At 41.7% G+C, this 19,934-nt stretch overlaps 1 protein-coding gene across 1 annotated transcript; it reads left to right on the top strand.

The window, feature by feature from the left end:
* Window positions 1–576: 576 nt before the first annotated feature.
* Window positions 577–19,363, top strand: ZBTB43 (zinc finger and BTB domain containing 43). Its single transcript, XM_054584364.1, has 2 exons — window positions 577–690; window positions 13,830–19,363. The coding sequence occupies exon 2, from the start codon at window positions 13,853–13,855 to the stop codon at window positions 15,254–15,256; it is 1,404 nt and encodes a 467-aa protein (XP_054440339.1). The 5' UTR covers window positions 577–690; window positions 13,830–13,852; the 3' UTR covers window positions 15,257–19,363.
* The last annotated feature ends 571 nt before the right edge of the window (window positions 19,364–19,934 follow it).

The raw sequence follows: 19,934 nt of genomic DNA, 5'->3' as shown, positions 1-19,934 counted from the left end.
AAAACAAAATGAAACAAAACAAAACTTCACTCAAGAACCTAAGCGTTAAGGGCCAGAGACTGGTCACATGACTAAGCCTAGTCCAGCTACCCAACTACTGGGCTAATGAGACTGAGATTACCATGAATAATCTGGACTAAGTGAGTCATTCCCTCCAGCTGGGGTGAAGGTCCACCTCCCCTGAGGTCAAAGGATCTCCTCAAGTACCTGAACAAAATGAGTTTTTTCCTAGGGGACCCAACACAACACCTACCACAAAGAGGGTGTCTGTCCTTTAACTGAACATTTACTAAGCATCTACCACGTGCCCAGGGTGCTCTGAAGGCAGAAACGGATTTGACAGTCTCTGCCAGGCCTGCTGAGTGAGGTAGGTCAAAGTTTATAAAGACAGTGGTCTCTAAACCCCTAAAGCTGATTGACCTACTCCAGGCTATACCGCGCAGGCGCTGGATACCTCGGGTTGCGGTGGTGGAGGGGTGCTCGCGGGACAAGACTCACGCATGCGCACAACGCTTTTTCTCTCTGACGCATCCTCGGAAGCACTGTCGGTTTCAGGGGGCGGCACCGCGAAGCGTTTCCGGGGGCGGGAGGTACTGGCTGAGGCGGTCGCGGAGGCGACAGCTTGAACGGGCCTGGTTCCGGCCGCGGAAAGTGTCCTGGGCCGGCTATGTGAGCGCCAGCCCTTGGCAGGTACGGCGGGGTCGAGAGGACGGGCAGCGAGGGGGCTGGGAGGGAAGCCGGAGAGATTTAAAGGTTTACCTGCAGGTCCCGGCGGGCGCGTCGCCGGCGCCGCCAGGCCTGTTCCGCCGACCCGGATGCTTAAACCGTGCGCGGGTGGCTAGAGTCCCGGTGCGCCGGGTCCTACTTCTGCGGTCTCCAGCCAGCCCAGCGCGCGTTCCGCGACACCAAGGCCCCTGAGGTAGCGTCTCGTCCAAGGTCACCCTGCGGCGGCGGATCTCGGCAGACCAGCGCGCTTAGAGATCCAGCCCCACTCTGTCCGCTGGCCTTTCGCGACCGCCAGGTGGGCGCGGCAAGGCAGCCTCGGGTTCGAGCCCAAGCCGGGAGAAAGGCTGCGCCGGCACCTCTCGCATACCTCCCTGTTTACCTCCGTGTTTCACTTCTGTTGCTGTCTCTGTCACCTGTTGTCACCTGCCCTTTTTGTCTCTGTCAACTTTGTATTTCTCTCTATTTTGTCTCTCTCGAGCCCCCCCTCTGAGTATTTGAATCTTTTCTTTATTTCTGTCTCAACCTTGCTTTTGGGTCTCTTGACCCTGTGTTTCCCTCTTAGTCCTTATTCTCATTCATAGCCTATCTGTTAGTCCAGCGCTTTGACCACCGGTGTTTCTCGGACTCGGCCAGTTGTGCCGCTCTCTCCTGTTGTTGCCTCTCCTAACTGGGTTTGTTTGGGCGGGGCGGGCAGGCCTGCCCAGACCTCTGAGCCACGGAAGGTGACTCATGACCCCTTGAAGCTTCCTGCGCTGGTGGCATTCTCAGTGACTAGACTGTAGTCTGCCCTCAACTCGGACAGGTGTCTGCCCCCGCCAAGTGTCAGGGTTCAGGAGTTCTTAGCCTGCAGACAGGAGCCAACTCAGAGCCCAAGTAACGTGAGGGATCCTTGCCTTTTCTTACCCAGGGCTTTTCGGGCCTGCACAGTCTCTACTTCCCTTTGCTCCATCCACTTACCCCAGGAGGGCCTCCAGGGCTCTCGACAGCTGCTTAACCAGGCCTGTCTGCAGTCTAAGGAAGGGTCAGTCTAAGACCCTCTGCCCTTGAGTTTCCAAGGACAGTGGCAGCGTTTCTGGGAGAGCTGTATGCTTAGTTCAGAGATTGTCAGTAGGTCCAGTTAAATGATGAGAAACCTGATAATTTGGGGTTCGCTCTCTGTTTTATGAAGTGGAAAAATAAGGCAGACACCAAAAGAACAAATATTGTAGGAGTCTACTTATATGAGATATCTAATAATAGGCAAATTCATGGAGAAGAAAAGTAGAATGTAGTTTACCAGGGATTGGGGGAGGAGGGAATGGAGGAGAGCTATCGTTTAATTGGATACAGAGTTTTAGTTTGGGATGATACATTCTGGAGATGGATGGTGGTGATGGTTGCACAACATGGTGAATGTATTAAATTCTGCAAACTGTGCACTTTAAAGTGGTTAAAATGGTCAGTTTTATATTAAGTATGTTTTATCTCTCTCTCTCTCCCCCCCCCCCCATTGGAGACACCTGGAACTAACCAGTCCTTTGAAAATGTGATTTTAGAAATTCATTCTCGCTTTTAGGAATAGTGTTCCTAAATTGATACCTGCTCTCTTCACAGCCAAGGGCTTCAGGAGTTAAAAGAATTCAGTTAGCATCTTCCTCAGGTTTCCTCCTTATCATAGCAGGTCCCTGCCCTGGCTCTCTTCCCTCCCTGCCCCTTCGATTCAATGCAGGAGTCTGCTGCATAAGTAGGAAATTTGAGGAAGATTTTGCTTTTCTCGTGAATAAAACTCATAGGGTTGGAAAAATGTTTCCTTTATTATAATAATGCAAAATTATGTATTATTTCTTATGTGTCTTCTGGTGGGGGAGGCCTTTATTTTTTGCTTTCTTATTTAAGCTAATAGTTTGCCTGTAGTTTATCAAACATTCTTCTTAAGATGTAGCAACTGAATTACTACCATGTTGAATCATTGATACCATCGACTATCTTATGTACCACCAAAGGAAGTGAAAACATGGCTAATTAAGCTATGACATATTCTTTCTTACCATTTAGGCTTTTAAAAATTCTTATTGGGAACATTTTTAGACTTAATTTAGGCATGTTAAGTGATACTCTAATGCATATATATAAAAAATAAGTAAAATATGGTTAAAGTGTTCATTACACATGTTAACATTCCTTCTCTTTTTGAATACTTTTCAGTTCAGAGCTGTGTCCATGCTTTGCCACTGTGTCACCCTTTGTGCCACCAGACACATTGGTGAGGCTCTCAGGAAGGCTCTGTCATTGTCTCCAGCAGTGACAGGTATTAAAGTTCCACTTGGCCACCACATCCTGATTTAAGAAGTTTAAAAATGAAAATGATATATTCTATATCATTTTTATGAACCATTTCTTTTTATCTTATTTGTATCTACCATGAGTATAGAAAGATTTTTGTCTTATTTGTAACGTGTTGAGGAAAAAACTTTCCCTTTTTTTGTAGTTAATAATGTTCATGAAACGAGTGCCTTTCTGCCTCCTGCTTTCTTGATTTGAGCCGCTTCTGAATGCTAATGAGTATGAGAGGGTGCAGTTAAGAACATTTCCTTGGCTTCATTGTAGTGTAATGGCAGGATGACTGATCAGTGCGGGGTTAGTGGCTAGAACAATACCTTCTTTTTTAAAAAAAATTTATTGAGGTATAGTTGACACACAATATTATATAAGGTTCAACTTAATGATTTGACATTTGTAGACCTTATGATGTGATCACCAACTAAGTCTAATGACCATCTGTCACTGTACAAAGGTATTAAAATATTTTGACTATATTCTCTGCGCTGTATACTGCATCTTCATGGCTGATTCATTTTAACTGGACGCTTGTACATCTTATTCCCCTTCCCTCTTTCACCTGCTCTCCACCCCAACCCCTCTCCCCTCTGGCAGCTGTCAGGTTATTTTGTTTCTACAAATCTGTTCTTGTTTTGTTTGTTCATTTTTTTTTCTTTTAGATTCCACATATAAGTGAAATCTTACAGTATTTGTCTGACTTATTTCACTCAACATAATACCCTCTGGTTGCATCCATGTTGTCACAATGGCAAGATTTCTTTCTTCTTTATTTCTGAGTAATATTCCATTGTGTACATATACCTCATCTTTATCTATTCATCTGTTAATGGACTCTAGGTTGCTTCATACCTTGGCTGTTGTAAATAATGCTACAGTAAACAGAAGGGTGCATAATACCTTTTTGTTTTTTAATCTCAAATTGTTTACCACAATGGAATATTTGCCCTGAAATTTTAAAACATTCACCTGTGGCTTAAAATTTAAGGGAGCTATGAGTCAAACTTCATAAAGCAGATAAAGCTATCTTTTTTAGATAGCTTTTTTAGATAGCGTTTTTTAGAAGGCCTAAAATAGGTTTTACTAAGTTCTTTGGCTGAAGTGTTCCAATCTGAGAAAATGTAGGGGTGCTGATTGACCATGGTCTGGAAACTGAAAACATTTTCCAAAGGATATTTTAATTCTGCAGAATCACATAGGCGTTAACCAATGTTGGTTTTCTGTATTTGACAAATGTGTCACGGTAATTCAAGATGTTAATGTTAAAGGAAATTGGATAAGGGGTGTATGGGAATTCGCCTCATTCTTTACAACTTTTCTGTAAAGCTAAAATTATTCCAAAATGAAAAGTTTATTTAAAAACAACAAAGGCAGAAGCTAAGAAGGTGCAGAATAGACATTAGTATAACCAAAAATGCCCATCTTGATTCACTTTCCCTGCTGCTCATGTACGTGTCCAGTATTCATTGGCAAGACATGTGAACACAGTGAACAGCACCAGCATCTCCGTTACGTTTTCAACATGATTTTTCCTTTCAGAAGCCAATGTGATTTTAATTGGAAGTAAAACTGAGAAATGGGTTTCTTTTTCTTTCATTCATACTGCTTTTTGATGATCAATACAACTTTGCATTAGGCAAGCTATAAACTTGCTAAAAGTACAATTTTTAAAATTACCTACTAAGACAGTTTCTTTTTCAGTAAAAATGTAGTTGTATTTAATTGCCTTAGGCTAGAAGTTTCGTTTACTTCTGAGGAGGAGATACTGAAAGGCCAATCACTGCCATACGTTGTCCTGATAGAGCATTTAACTTTAGAGAAATGTTTCTGCTAATGACTCTTTTTTTTTTAACTTGGGAAAATATTAGATATGGAATTACACTTACTATTTGATTCCTAACTTACCACTTCCTAGATAAGTGACCTTGGGCAGGTGTTCTAACCTTCCTGAGCTTCAGTTTACTCATCTTTCAAATGAGTACAATGAGACTGGCTTTTGTGCGACCTAAGTTACATAGTCTTCTTTGTAAACTGTAAAGCATTTGACTCAGAATTTTGGTAGGTAAGCATGGTGTGTTGGTATTTTTGTACATTTGTTCCAGTCTTTAGATTTACTAAAGTAATAGTTACTATGTTTAAATGCGCTCTCTACAGTAAGCATGCAAATTACTGTACCTTTCAGTCCCTATGGCCTACTTCAGGGACCCTAGTTAGGCACCTTGACGTTTCACAGTTCACTGATACTCTCATCCGCGTAGTCTCTCTATTTTTCCTCTCTGTGTTTTATTTTAAGTTGTTTCTATTACTATGCTTTCAAGTTCACTCTTCTTTTCTCCTACATTGTTAAGTCTGTTGTTACTACCATCCAGTATTTGTTTGGTTTTAACCTATAGAATTTTGATTTGGGTCTTTTTTTCCCCCATTTACCTAAGATGCTTAATTTTTCTCTATTTTCTTGAACATATGATCCACTAGTTGTATAACTCTGTCATTCTAGGTCTGTTTCTATTGATCGATTCTATTTTTCTCATTATGGGTCCATTTTCCTGTTTTATTGCATGATGGTGATTTTTTTAATGGAGGCCAGATATGCCTTTTACCTTGTTCGGTTATTTTTCTGTGACGTAAATATTCTCACACTTTGTTCTGGAACACAAGTTATGTGGAAATTCTTTGGTCGTTTTGAGGCCTGTTTTTAAGCTTTATTTAGCGAGACCAGGACTGCATTTTGCCTGGGGCTAATTTGTCCCCACTGTAAGACTCTTCTGAATACTTAAGGTTTTCCACTCAGGGAAGTTCTCTTCTATTAAATATTTTATTTGATTATTCCTACTACTCCAGTCATTTTCTTCTTTCTCTCAAGGACACTAATTAGCCATATGTTGTGGTGCTTTTGATCTCTAGTCTCTATTTTCCTGTTCTATTATCTTCCCTCTTGCTGTTTTCATATTTTTATCCTCCTCCTGAATTCTGATAGAAGTTCCCCAAAGAGCCTTCCACATCACTGATTCCATTTTCTGTAGTTGAAATTCTGCTTCTTATTGCTCGTTTAAATTTCTGCTCTATTAGTTTCTTTATATCTTTTCTTTAATTTAGTCAGTTCTTTTTTATATCATTTGGCTATTTTTGTCTCACCTTCTTTGTACTTCATTCATAGAGACCATGTTTTCATAAGCTGGTGGAAAACTACAGTTTAAAATGCTATCTAAACTGTACTCTTTGTTTATTCCTTACTGCTTTCTTCTTTTTTGTTTTTGTAGAATCTATTTACAGATCCCCTTTACTTAAAGAATAAAACCATGTTGATATTGTTTTAATTAATTTTTTAGAGGGAAACATCCTGCGGAGATCTTTAATGTTCTCCTTTTGAGTGGATTGGCTCTGGTCCTTCACCGTGTGCCTGCGTGCTATTAGAATCAGCACTCGGTGCTTTTCCCGATGGCCAGCCTGAACCACGTTGACACCGGGCTTAGCTGCAGCAGAATGGCTGGGGCCAGAGTCTGGGTCTCAGGTGCTACCAGGAGGGCTGAGGCTCTGTCCGCTTTCTTCCACGTTGGTGAAATGGTGTTCCCAGGGGCTGGCCTGAGTCATTTTGACCCAGCTGGCAAATTATTGGCTGCCTTTGCCTCCTTCCTGGGCCACTCCTGAGCTCCATCCTCTCATACCAAGTCCTTTTTTTTTTTTTTTTTTAAATAAATCTCTGCTGAGGCAGCCTTTGGTATCCGAGCACAGCCACCTCTGAATGCTGCCAACCTGTAGGACCTGTCCCAAGTCCACCCTCACTTTTCACTTACAGACCTTCCAAACGAGCCGGTATTGGCAGTCCTTTGACACAGCTGCTGCTGCTGTACCAGGATTGCCTGGCACAGCGGGGGGGTCGCAGGGGCAGCGTCTCCCTGCAGTCTGGCCCCGTCTTAATTAGGGCTTGTGGCATGTAGATATCTTGGACCCCTAGTCCATAGGACTCAGATCAATGTTTCTATATTTCTTAGATTACTTTGGTTAGGATATGGTAAATGGGAAGAATTATAGGTTGCCCTCAAGTCTTCCTCTTAACCTGGTGACACCAACATTTATAGTGACAAGATGTGTAACTGTAGAGTATACTGGGTTCCCTCCTTTGAATTCCTCCTGAGTCTGTAGTTCTCCGGTGGTGCTTTTTTTTTTTTTTAAATCAGGCTTTGCCTTGAATAACAGCGTTTTATGTTTTTTTTATCTCCTCTACCAGATTTTAAAGTCTGAACAGTGAGATACCTTGATTATCTTAGAAATTCCTCACAATACCTTGTGTGTAGTATTTTATGTTGTTGTTTTTAGTGAGTTAAAGTCTTTTCAATTGAAACAGCAGCTATACTATTAATAGAGATCACAACTGCTTGTAACTTTGAAAATACTACTTATATAAATATTACTTATATAGAAGAAAAACCTTTAGAAGTTCAGGCTTTGCATGTTACTAAGATCAGGAAATGTGTAGAAATGCCACACTCACCCAAAATTACAGGCCGAGATCAGATACTTATTAAATTGCAATTGACAAGGTTAAAAATACTGTTATGACTTTTTTCCAGTTTTTTAAATGTGTGGTAAAAAAAATATATGTATCATTCAATTTTCTGTTTCAACCATTTTCAAGTGCACAGTTCAGTGGCATTAATTACAGTTATGCAACCAACAGCACTGTCTGTTTCCAAAATTTTTCCTCACCCCAAACAGAAACTCTACCCACTAAGCAATGACTCTCCTGAGTCTATGGTAATCTCTAATGTGCTTTCTGTCTTTATGAGTTTGCCTGTTTTAGGTGTTTCACAAAGTATAATAATACAACATTTGTACTTTCGTGTCTAGCTTTTCTAAGTTAACGTTTAGCATGGTTTTTAGTATAGTATTTTCAATGTTCATCCATGTTGTAGCGTGTATCAGAACTTCATTTCTTTTTGTTTGTGTTCTATATATGCCTTGTAGGTATAATTGATTTATAATACTGTTCAATACCACTGTTTATTTATAGATCTTCTGTCTGGTTGTTCTATTCATTACTGAAAGCAAGGTGTCAAAATCCCCATCTGTTATTGTAGATCTGTCTGATTCTGTCTTCATTTCTGTCCATTTTTGCTTCATTATATTTCTCTTGTTAGGTGTATATATGTATTCATAATTGTTTTATCTTCTTAATAGATTGAACCTTTTATCAGTATATAATGTATATATCAGTCCATCTTAGTTCTTGTGACCTAAAATCTGTTTTGTCTGATGATAATACAGGGGTGGGCAAAGATAGGTTTACAGTTGTTGGTATGGAAAACAATACAATAGTTAAGAAATAATACTAGAGTAAACCCTGTGTTTCATGTACTGAGAGCTGTGCCTATTAACATATATTTACAGATATTGTTTTAGTCATTTGCCTTTTAAATCATAAAAAAAAGAGAAGGTATAAATCAAAAATATAATTTTGGTTTCTATATTTACCTATGTTGTGACCTTTTTCAGTACTCTTTATTTCTTTATATGGCTTTGAATTACTGTCTGGTGTTCTTTTATCTCATTCTGAAGGACCTTTCCTTTATCGTTTCTTGTAGAGGAGGTCAAGGAGTTCTCTTGGTAACAACATCCTTTAGTTTTGTTTATCTGGAAATGTCTTAATTTCTCCTTCATTCTTGAAAGGATAGTTTGCCAGATATAGAATTATTGGTTGACAAGATTTTTTTTCTTCTAGCACATTCTAGTATGTCTTACCACTGCCACCTGGCCTCCATGGCTTCTGATGAGAAATTAGCTGTTACTCCTATAGAGAAGCCCTTTTATGCAGTGAGTCGTTTCTTGTGCTTTCAAGATTATCTCTTATCTTTGGCTTTCTACTATTTGACTTACAATATGTCTCATGTGGATCTCTTTAACTTTATCCTGCTTGGAGTTTGTTGAGCTTCTCAGATGTGTAGATGTGTCTCTTAAATTTGGGGAGTTTTCGATCATTGTTTCTTTTAATACCTTTTCTACCCTTTTTTCTTCTGAGACTCCCATGGTGTGTATGTTGGTATTGGTACATTTGATGGTGTCCCACAGGTATCACAGACTGTGTTCATTTTTCTTCATTCTTCTTTCTACTCTTCAGGCTAGATAAGGTTACTTGCTTTACTTTTGAATTTTCTGATTTTTTTTACTTCTGCCTGCTTATATCTGCCATTGAACTCCTTTTGTGAATTTTTAATTTCAAGTTATATTTGTTTCCTAGGTCTACTGTAACAAAACATCACAGACTAGGTGACTTAAATAACAGAATTTTTATTTTCACAATTCTAGAGGCTAAGAATCTGAGATGGTGGTGTTGGAAGATTTGGTTTCTCCTGAGCACTTCTTAGCTTGCAGATGGCCACTTTTTCACTGTTTTCACTTTGTGCACACCCCTGAGGTCTCTCTGTATGTCCAAATTTCATTTCTTACAAAAAAGCCAGTCAGATTGGATGAGGGTCCACCGTAATGGCCCTGTTTTAACTTAATTACCTTTTTAAAGTCCTTACATCCTGATACAGTCACATTCTGGGGTACTGGGAGTTATAAGGCTTCAACGTGTGAATGAGGGGGTAGGGAATCCAATTCAGCCTAAAACACATCTATTACACTTTTTAGCTCCAGAATGTGTATTCGGTTCCTTTTTATAATTTCTAACTCTTCATTGACATTGTGCTCCTGCTTTCCTTTAGTTCTTTGTCACATGGGGTTTTGTTTTGTTTTGCTTTTTGGTTTTTGTTTTGTTTTTAGTCATTTGAATGTATACAAGACAGTACATTTAACATCTTTGGTGATTCCAATGTCTGGAATTCCTCAGGGATAGTTTCTAATTATTTTTTTCCTGTGAATGCACTGTTATTTTCCTTTTTCTTTGTATACTTCCTCATTTTGGTTGAGAACTGGACATTTTGAATATTCTAATGTGGTAACTCTTGAAATAAGACTTTTCCCCTCCTAGGAGATTTCCTCTTTTCCTTGTTGAGGGCTGCAGTTGCCTGTTTGTATGTTGATTTTCCAAACTATTTTTCAGCATCTAGTATTTCTTGTTGCACGTAGTCACTGAAGTTTCTGTTGCTTTATGTATGTGATCAGCCTGTGACTTGACAGAGATTTCCCTGAATGCTTCGACCCAGGAAAAAAGGGGGGAACGTATGTTTGTTTTTTTTAAATGTTATGATAAATGCTTCTGGGGAAGCCACTGCAATGTAAGGGGAGAAACAAAGCTATGTGAGTCTGCCCAACTGGCTAAGATGCAAAACCCCCCTGATTTTTAGAGGACATGGTCGTTATTGTTCACCCTGGCATCAACCAGCCGCTGTAGGAATGTGGGCCAACGTCCCCCAGGCTGTGGCAGGGCTGAGGAATGGGGATGGTAGCTGGTTTGGGTACACTGCTTCCTTAGCAAGTTTCAGCAGCCTCTCCCTTCATGAGGCATTGCCTCGGTGCAGTAAGTGTCTGATCAGATTTCAGAGTTCCGAAATAGTTGATGCTGATCATTTTAACAGCTTATTCCTTTTTGTGGAGGGACTGACCTCTAGAGCTTCCTGCTCCACTATTTTCTGTAGCATTACTTACGGCGTTTATTTTTGTAGAACTGTTTTTAAAAGTCTATTCTCGGCCATTTAAAATTCTACAGCACATACTTGAAATCTTGAAGAAAAGATGGATATTCAGTAATGGCTTTGGAAAAGCAGGCTAGCCATTTCGGTGGGGGAAGGGCTGGATCTCAGTCTTACTCTTTATGCCAAAGTAAACTTTTTGTGTATTAAAGGTTTAGGTGCTTTAAAAAAAAGTGCCAGAAAAAAACCTAAATGATTCTTTTTACTTGTTAAAAATCAACCTTGGAGTCGGGAATGCCTTTTTATATCTAACACAGAGCTCTGGAGCCATAAAACACCGGCTAGGTTACATAAATTTCCAAGTTAATTTCCCAAATTACCAAAAAACTACAAATCAATAAGATGAATTGCCCAATTTATTTGAGCAAAGGATATGACTGATAATTTGTAGGAAAAGCAAATGCCCCATAAACATGAGTAAAGAGTATCTTATTCATAATTAAAGAAATGGTGGTCAGCCCTGGCCCGTGTGGCTCAGTTGGGTTGGAGTGTCATCCCGTTGCCGCAAGGTTCGATTCCCGGTCTGGGCACGTTCAATTCCTAGTCTGGCCGAGTACTGGGGGCAGCCAGTGGATGCTTCTGTCTTGCATTGATGTTTCTCCCTTCCTCGCTATCTAAGAGCAATGAAAAAATGTCTTCAGGTGAGAATTTAAGAAAAAAGAAAGAAATATTGGTCAAAACAACAGTGAATCATGGATTATTTACTTTTGTGGTGTTTCTTATTTGATAACATCCTAATGTTGGTAAGACTGTGCAGGAGTAGACACTGTCATTACTGTTGGCAGGAGTGGGACTCACTGCAGCCTTTCTGGAAAGTACTTTGGTAATATATATCAGAATGTCAAATGCACAGCCCTTTGACACAATTCCACTGGTAGAGATTAATCTATAGATAGTTCCAAAATGGTGATGCACAGACGTCCCTTCTAGCATTGCTCATGATTTCAAAAACCTGGACAATTAAAATTCTGTAAGAAGAGGACTGCTTAAACTATGATACATCCATATAGCAGGAAACTAATATAGTCATTTGGACAGAATGAGTTAGCTCTTTTTGTGCTAATTTGGTGTGTTAGTCCATTTGGGATACTGTAACAAAATATCACGGACTGGGTGGCTTATAAACAGAAATTTTATTCCTCAGAGTTCTGGAGGCTGGAAGTCCAAGGTTGGGGGGCCAGAAGATTGTCTGGTGAGGGCGCCACTTCCTGGTTCATATATAGAATTCCCTGTCCTCACAAGGAATTCTGTGGTGTCTCTTTTATTAGGGCACTAATCCCATTCATGAGAACCCTGCCCTCATGACCTCAAAACCTCTCACAGGCTCCATCTCCAAATACCATCACATTGGGAGAATAGGTTTCAGCATGAATTTTGTGAGAAACATTCAGTCTGTAGCGTGACAGAAGATCTGCCAGAAGATAAATTAAGTGACAAAAGCTAAGTAAAGAATAAAATGTAGTTAATGAACCCATTTGGGTAGGGTTTTTTAAAGGACGTACGTGATACATGCACAGAGATGGATGGGGGTGACTAGGACTAAATAGTGGATTTTTTTTTTTTTACAGCTTTCTGTAAGTTTTTTTACATGTGTGTATTAGTCCCTCTCCTTTTTTTCAGATAGCTAAAAACAAAATCCTGTAGTGCTGAGATCTAGCAGGGAGTCTGTTTATCCAGATGTAGTTCTTAAAATTTACATACCTCTAGTCTATATGTTTATATAGTTGTCATTCCTTTTTGAAAATACAGATATCTAAATAGTTTGTTTCCTGGTCTATTTTTGTTTTAAATTATGATGAAGTATTAGCAGAGAAACCATAAACTAATACTTCATTCTAAAAACACTGTCTCACCTCTTAAAACTATTAATGACTAATTTGGTCTTTTGACACCTTCTTAGAGGAGGCAGAATGATGAAACAGGAAAAACGACATAGGCTTTGGAGTCATAGAAACCTAGATTCAAGCCCCATCTTAATAAAAAATAATAGCTATTATTTTAACTTTGGCAAAGTTGCTTGAAGTTAACTGAACTTAAGAATATCTATACCTGTATTTGCCGAGTCATTGTAAAGATTAAGTGAAAAAAGGTGTACAGTCTCTGGTATATAGTAATTCCTCCAGGAACATTCGTATCTTCTCTTGGCATCTCTCCCTGTCTCTCAAAGAGGACTTGTAATCTTTGTTTGGGTTGTCTGGTTCTTTTATCTTATGCTTTTATCTCATACCTGGTATTTAGCAATATTTAGATAGAGATAAGCACTAGATGACAAACAGCACTGCTAAATCTGCTGGGTTTTCTGGTTTGTTTTAATTTACTGTGGAATTATGGGCCATGCTCAGGATCTCCATCGAAGTTCATCTTCATTGCTATTAGAAATCAACTCTAATGCTTGACTTACCCAGCAAAATATATTTACATAACAACACAGGTAATCCCTTATCCTTTGCTGTAATGTCATCTTTGGTCTGTAACTTTTTTAACAATTTGAAGACCAGCAGGTAAAGGGAATACCTTGCCTTGCCATTTCATTTATTTCACAGGATCAGGAAGCTCCTGAAGGGCTGAAATTCTGAAAGGAGCTACAGAAATTCACAGCGTGGGGCCTTAGCCTGCGCACCCGGGCGCTGAGGGAGCGCAGGCGCTGTTTTCCCAGCCTGGCCGCTGCAGCCCCTGCCCGTCGTCCCTCAGCCGACCCCAGCCCAGGGGCTCCTCTGGGAGCCTGCCGAGGCGGAGCTCATTCCCGCCGAGCCTTTGCACACGCTCTTCCTTCCGCACCGATTCCATCCTCACTCCTGCTCGGAAATGTGGGTTGAATCTGAAGCTTCTTAAAAATTCTATCATTTTGATGCGTACCATGCTTGTTTTGGCTAAAAACAGTTTATTTTATTTATGGGATTTGTATAGGTTGCAAATCTAATGTCTGTGGATTGTATTCTCTCACAAATCAAGAGTTAATACCATGAAGAGTGGCATGTGGTTCCTGCTGGTGGCACCCACTCATGCCTGCAAGCCTTGCTCTGGGGAATGAAGGCTCCACCCACCAGTATCCACAGGCGAGGGGACATGGAACTGTGGAACCTGCTCTAGTTATCTTAGTAATCAGTAAGTTGCTCTTTGGGCTAGCATCGGTACTAACTTTTCTTTCTTTTGTAGCACTGAACAAGATTTGTGATGAAATGGAGCCTGGAACAAACTCTTTTCGAGTAGAATTTCCTGATTTTTCCAGCACCATTCTGCAGAAACTGAACCAGCAGCGCCAGCAAGGACAATTATGTGATGTCTCCATTGTTGTGCAAGGCCACATTTTCCGGGCACACAAAGCTGTCCTTGCTGCCAGTTCGCCCTACTTTTGTGATCAGGTGCTCCTGAAAAACAGCAGGAGGATTGTTTTGCCTGATGTGATGAACCCAAGAGTTTTTGAGAACATTCTCCTGTCTAGTTATACGGGACGTCTCGTAATGCCCGCTGCAGAAATTGTCAGTTACTTAACAGCAGCGAGCTTCCTCCAGATGTGGCATGTGGTAGACAAATGCACTGAGGTTTTAGAGGGAAACCCTACAGTCCTTTGTCAAAAGCTAAACCATAGCAGTGACCACCAGTCTCCAAGCAGCAGCAGTTATAATGGCCTGGTAGAGAGCTTTGAGTTGGGCTCTGGGAGCCATGCCGATTTCCCCAAATCCCAAGAACTGAGGGATGGAGAGAATGAAGAGGAGAGCACCAAAGACGAGCTGTCATCTCAGCTCACTGAGCATGAATACCTTCCCAGCAACTCATCCACAGAGCATGACCGGCTGAGCACTGAAATGGCAAGCCAGGACGGGGAGGAGGGGGCCAGCGACAGTGCCGAGTTCCACTACACCCGGCCTCTGTACAGCAAGCCCAGCATAATGGCGCACAAGCGCTGGATCCATGTGAAGCCCGAGCGCTTCGAGCAGGCGTGTGAGGGCATGGATGTGCACGCACCCTATGACGAGCACCAGGTCACCGAGTCCATCAACACCATGCAGACAGAGCACTCGGTCCAGCCTTCAGGGGTGGAGGAAGACTTCCACATCGTGGAAAAGAAAGTGGAAGCAGAGTTTGATGAACAGGCTGATGAAAGCAATTATGATGAGCAGGTGGATTTCTATGGCTCTTCCATGGAAGAGTTTTCTGGAGAGAGGTCGGAGGGAAACCTAATTGGGCACAGACAGGAGGCTGCCCTAGCAGCAGGCTACAGTGAGAACATTGAAATGGTAACAGGGATTAAAGAAGAAGCTTCCCACTTAGGATTCTCAGCCACTGACAAGCTGTATCCTTGTCAGTGTGGGAAAAGTTTCACTCACAAGAGTCAGAGAGATCGACACATGAGCATGCACCTCGGTCTGCGGCCTTATGGCTGTGGTGTCTGTGGTAAGAAATTCAAAATGAAGCATCATCTTGTGGGCCACATGAAAATTCACACAGGCATCAAGCCATATGAGTGTAATATCTGTGCAAAGAGATTTATGTGGAGGGACAGTTTCCACAGGCATGTGACTTCTTGCACCAAGTCTTATGAAGCTGCAAAGGCTGAGCAGAATACGACTGAGGCTAACTAAAAATAGTAACCGGCCCTTGAGTGGCAGGCACAAAAATAAACGATGGTAATTATGCAAATCTGGGCACAGATGATGTGTGCTACTTGCTATTATGAGCGAAGCTTAAAAAAATGGGAGATATTTCTGAAAGACCAGTTCTAAGTAGGCCAATTAAAAAATCTAATTCCTCAAATTTGTATGCTCCAGTCCAGGCCTGGAGTAGGTAACGGGGGAAGTTAACCCACCTCCCAGCTGGCCAGGTACACCTTCAGGCCCGTTATGGAGGTGGGTGGACTTGGTGATAGAGATACCTGCGCTTGGAACTGGAATCTAGCCCGCCCACCAGTTCCACTTCAGGTGGTAGCAGTTTTTGATCACTCATTATTACAAGGTCATGTTGGAATTTTATTTTTCTCTTACTATAGATACTTAGGTAATGTGGATTTGTTTTGGTAGCTGCTTTACTGAATGAAATGCTACTTATGTAAAAGCTACAAATAATGTGATTCCTAGGATGCAAAATTGATTAACAGAGCTCCCGTCTGGTTTTATTCTTTCTAAAAGGGTATTTTAACTAAAACTATGGAGATATTAAGAGGGTGACAGGCTAAGTATGAAACAACTTATGGTACAAGCTTCAATTTCTGTAAGATGCCACTGTCACAATGTGTTTCAGACTCTTGATAAGGCAAAAGTTTTGTATTTTAGTACTAACATTTAGTTTGAACAACTATATCTAATTATAATTCTCTAGGGTGCTCAAGACGGGTATTTCTAATTGGTTTGCTGTCCCAAATCCTTTTTGTTTATTTGTAGCATCCACACAGTGGGATCTGCTCTATGGCTAGTAGACGTCTAGCCTGCTGTGACTGACCACGGTACCATCGGCTGCTGTAGCCATTTTGCTCTATCTTAGATTATGGTGCTTCCCAAAGAGGTCAGTCCGTGACCACAGTTAGTGGGAAGGAGCCAAGAGTCAGGCCAGGAATTCCCTGTGAACTTCAGGAGTTAATAGAGTGCTACAGTGACACTCCAACGGTCAGAGCGAGAGCTGCCGCATAGCGGAATTTTGTGTGGCAGGCTGCAATGGAGGGGGGAGGACGAGAAAAGAGGAGTCTTGGAAATACATTGGTAGGGGAGATACTTATTCTCTTAGAGGGGCACACTGAGCTAATACTGCCAGTTCTTTCAGGAGCTCTGGAATGTGTTTTAAAAGGGAAAGGAGGAGTCCTAATTTTAGAAAGTAGTCTACAGATTCATGCTCCCAAATTATAGATAAAGCTGCATAAATTTACAAGTCCGCATAGCTCTACCTACCAACAACAACAAGATAAGCAGCTATTCTGAGACCTCTTCTGCCAACTGGTCAGACGTTTCAGGGCACATAGCAAGCACGTGTTCGGGATGCGTCCAAGCTGTATGATACACCTGCAGCTCTCACCCGGGTAGGACAGGGTGCTACTCTGTGTGGTCCTTTCCATAAACCTGTTGGTCTATTACTTCCGAGTGGAAACGTTTTCCCCCTGAAAATAAAAATAACTTTTCTTGGATTTGGGATGAAATTTTGTTTCAAAAGTTTGCTTTTGCTCTAATGTGATAGTCATTGCTGGCCATGGCCTCTGATCCTTAAGCTCCTACCACCGGGTGTTTACTTGTTGAATGTTGTCTGGAAAGGGGAAAGTACTTATTTACCAGATAATTCTTGTACTCAAGATTATAAAACAGGGATCTTATTCACTAACACTGTATCATTCTCGATATATAAAAAGCACTTTGTATTTAAAACTTTATTATAAATATATATATATTGACTTTTTAACTTAGAAACTAGATATTACCTCTTGGTTGTTTGCCACATTAATATCCTCTTCTCTTAGTGTTGAAACTTTATCCATTAACAGTCCTTTCTCTGTGTACCGGACAGAGTGACTGTACAATCAAGCTCAATGGCTCCTTTTCTTTTTCTCATAATAGAAGCCAGTGGGTTTTAGATATGATCCTAGCCATTATGTGTGAGGAGAAATTTTTTTATTACTCCTAATTTCAGTACTAAGGCAGTGAAGCCATTTTGTTCTGCCAAAAACTGATTACCCTCTTCCATGGTATTAGCAAACCATTTTCTGCCTGTTTAGGTGTGACATCCTGTTTCCCATTAAAAATTATATTCAGATGAGCATTGGGACATTTGAGAAGGGTCCTAGAGGTAAAATTAAAACATTCTGGAAAAGCTGTGGTCCCTCAGCTACGCTGATACCAGCCAGCGCCCCTGTGGCGAGTGGTGATGAAGCGCTTGTTCAGCCCCGAGTGGCCGGCAGCCCTTGGGCGGTGGTTTTGGAAGCAGTCAGTTGTGCTGGAACTTACTTCATGAGCTGTGAAGACAGATGTACCTTTTGTGGAAATCCTCATATGCACATTAGCTACTAAATGTAGAGTTTAAAGTCTAAGTTCTTCACATGTGCTGTTTTAAGTTTTTATGATAATTGGGGTTTCCATAGAAATTAGGGGTGCTAATTGGGTCCGCCAGACCTTGTGAGATGGTTGGCATCTGAAATGCTGGCCATGGTCAGAGACGTGGGGGAAAGGGATTGCCTTAGTTTGGATTGTTAAAAGTGAATTTTTATAAACTCTGCTTTTTAAGAGTAGGAGATCATACTGTATTACTACCTTTTTTTCCTACCTACCCTGGGGTGGATAGTCTGTCTCCTTAGCCTCAATACAGCTTTAGGAAATCTTTATCCTTCCAAAGTTTGGATGGTTGTGGGTGACATTTTCAAATGGTCTTTCAGGGATCCTGGCAGTGGCCTACCACCAAGGAATTTGTCCTCCACTCTGAGTCTTAACTGTGGTTTTTCTCTAATTCCAGTGGGAAAGGGCTTCACGGCACCACCAATGTTATTTAATATTAGAACTTATACAATGCCTTTAATTTTAGATACAGACATTACATAATCCACTTGGTAAAGTAGGCATCACTGTCTGAGGAAGGACCGCAACAGCCTTTCCTCAAGTGTTGAGGGCACCCTGAGGTGCTCCTGGGCCCCGGCCTGTTGATTCTGAGTTCTAGACCTCACCTTCTTCCCGTCTCTTCTTCTGGCCACAACTTTCAAAGAGTCTGCCCAGAAGGGTCTCCTCCATTCTGGGGGGCTTTGGCTGAACTAGGCTGACCCTAAGCAGACTTGTAACTGTTTGGGAAGGCCGCCGCCTGAGCGGCCCCTTTGTGTGCAGGCTCGCACCTCCCCAAGCTGCCACGGCAGTGGGGCCGAGGCAGAGCAGAAGCAGCAGAGCTGTGCTTTCCCAGAGGCAGGGGATTGGCTACAGTTCCCTGGTTGCCGAGGCTGGAGAGGACGCCATCACACCAAATCCAGGTGTTACTTTTAAAAGGTCTCTGACAATTTGGGAATGCTGGGAACCAAGCAACATGTTACCCTCCCCGCCACCCTCGTCCCTCAACCCGTGTCTGTGCCACACTTAATTTTGTGAATTAGGTTGCTTTCATGGGTGACTAATTTTGTTCAGTGAAACCAGGGTTTGTTTGTTCAAGTTTTTTCTTTGCTACTTATATATTTAAAGGTACATGTTTCTTATTTTAGATCTCTACTGATAGTATTCTATGGGAAGATGCTGGAACACATTTTGCAAATGTGACTTTTTTTTTTTTTTTTTTTTTAGTTTTGCTTGAAGCCTGTGTCACAATGTCAGTTGCTGCTGCCTTCTTTCCTTTTATGAGGTTCCCAATGTTTCTTCCAGAAAAATTACTTTATTTATGCAAGTCAGGTGACTCTTAGATCACAAAACCATTTGATGATAAACAGATTATCACTAGGTGCATATCTTATTGATATTTTGTGAAATGTTATGCCTGTGTTGCAAAAGTTGAATAGTTTTGTCTTTATATATTGCTGTCTTCAGTGTACAGCATGGTTTTACTTAATTGAATGTTACTGTTTAATATTTTCTTCTTATAGAAGAGACCATGCCCTTTTGTATGACATGTTTTAATAAATGTTATCTGTCAACTTTGTAAAAGTTTTTTCACTCTGGGTAAATGAAACATGTCTTTGTTTTCATTCTGGCTTTTGCCACCTGCGAATAAAAATTATATTGCGGCCTTTTGACAGTAAATACCAAATAGACAGTCGGATCAAACAAGTAGTGAGCACCCATTTGCCGTGCCAGGCACTTATGAGGGTCATCTCATTTAAAATTGCCACCAGCCCCCTCATGCATTTCCTTGTGCGGGGAAAGTCCCTGTTTGCTCCTTTAGGCCCTGGTCCTCCCTGTGCTGCTTTGCTCTGGCGTCTGGTCAGGATCTACCAGACGCACTGGGGGGAGCTTGGAGAGGAGAGAAGCTGGGAAATCACTCCCCTGGCTTCTTCCTGTGCCAGGTGTGAGTTGACGTGGCTGGGCTCCTCTGCCTAGGGCGACAGCTCCTGTCAGGCAACTGCAGGGTTTGGTAACCACTCCCTCCCCTTGTCCTTTCGAGCTGAGGGTTGACTCCCTGTTTTGCCAGGCCTCAGTGTCCTCCCGGGGTCATTAACCCTGCCCACACCCTTTGTCAGCAGTCCCTTTATGAAGCTCTCCTCCGCCACCACAGCCGAGGAAGCCATTTGCTTCCTGCCAGGACGCTGGCCGATGCCCCAGGTGCGCTCATTTCACTCTGAACCGGCTGTGGTTCAGGGAAGGCAGGCACGCCCCCAGA

The sequence above is a fragment of the Pteronotus mesoamericanus genome, unplaced genomic scaffold, assembly GCF_021234165.1.
Source record: "Pteronotus mesoamericanus isolate MK-2021 breed Mesoamerican mustached bat unplaced genomic scaffold, CSHL_Meso_final contig_78, whole genome shotgun sequence".
In the NCBI taxonomy this organism is placed as follows: Eukaryota; Metazoa; Chordata; class Mammalia; order Chiroptera; family Mormoopidae; genus Pteronotus; species Pteronotus mesoamericanus.
The sequence above is the reverse complement of the archived record's forward strand: the minus strand, read 5'-3'. Positions and strand labels throughout refer to the sequence as shown.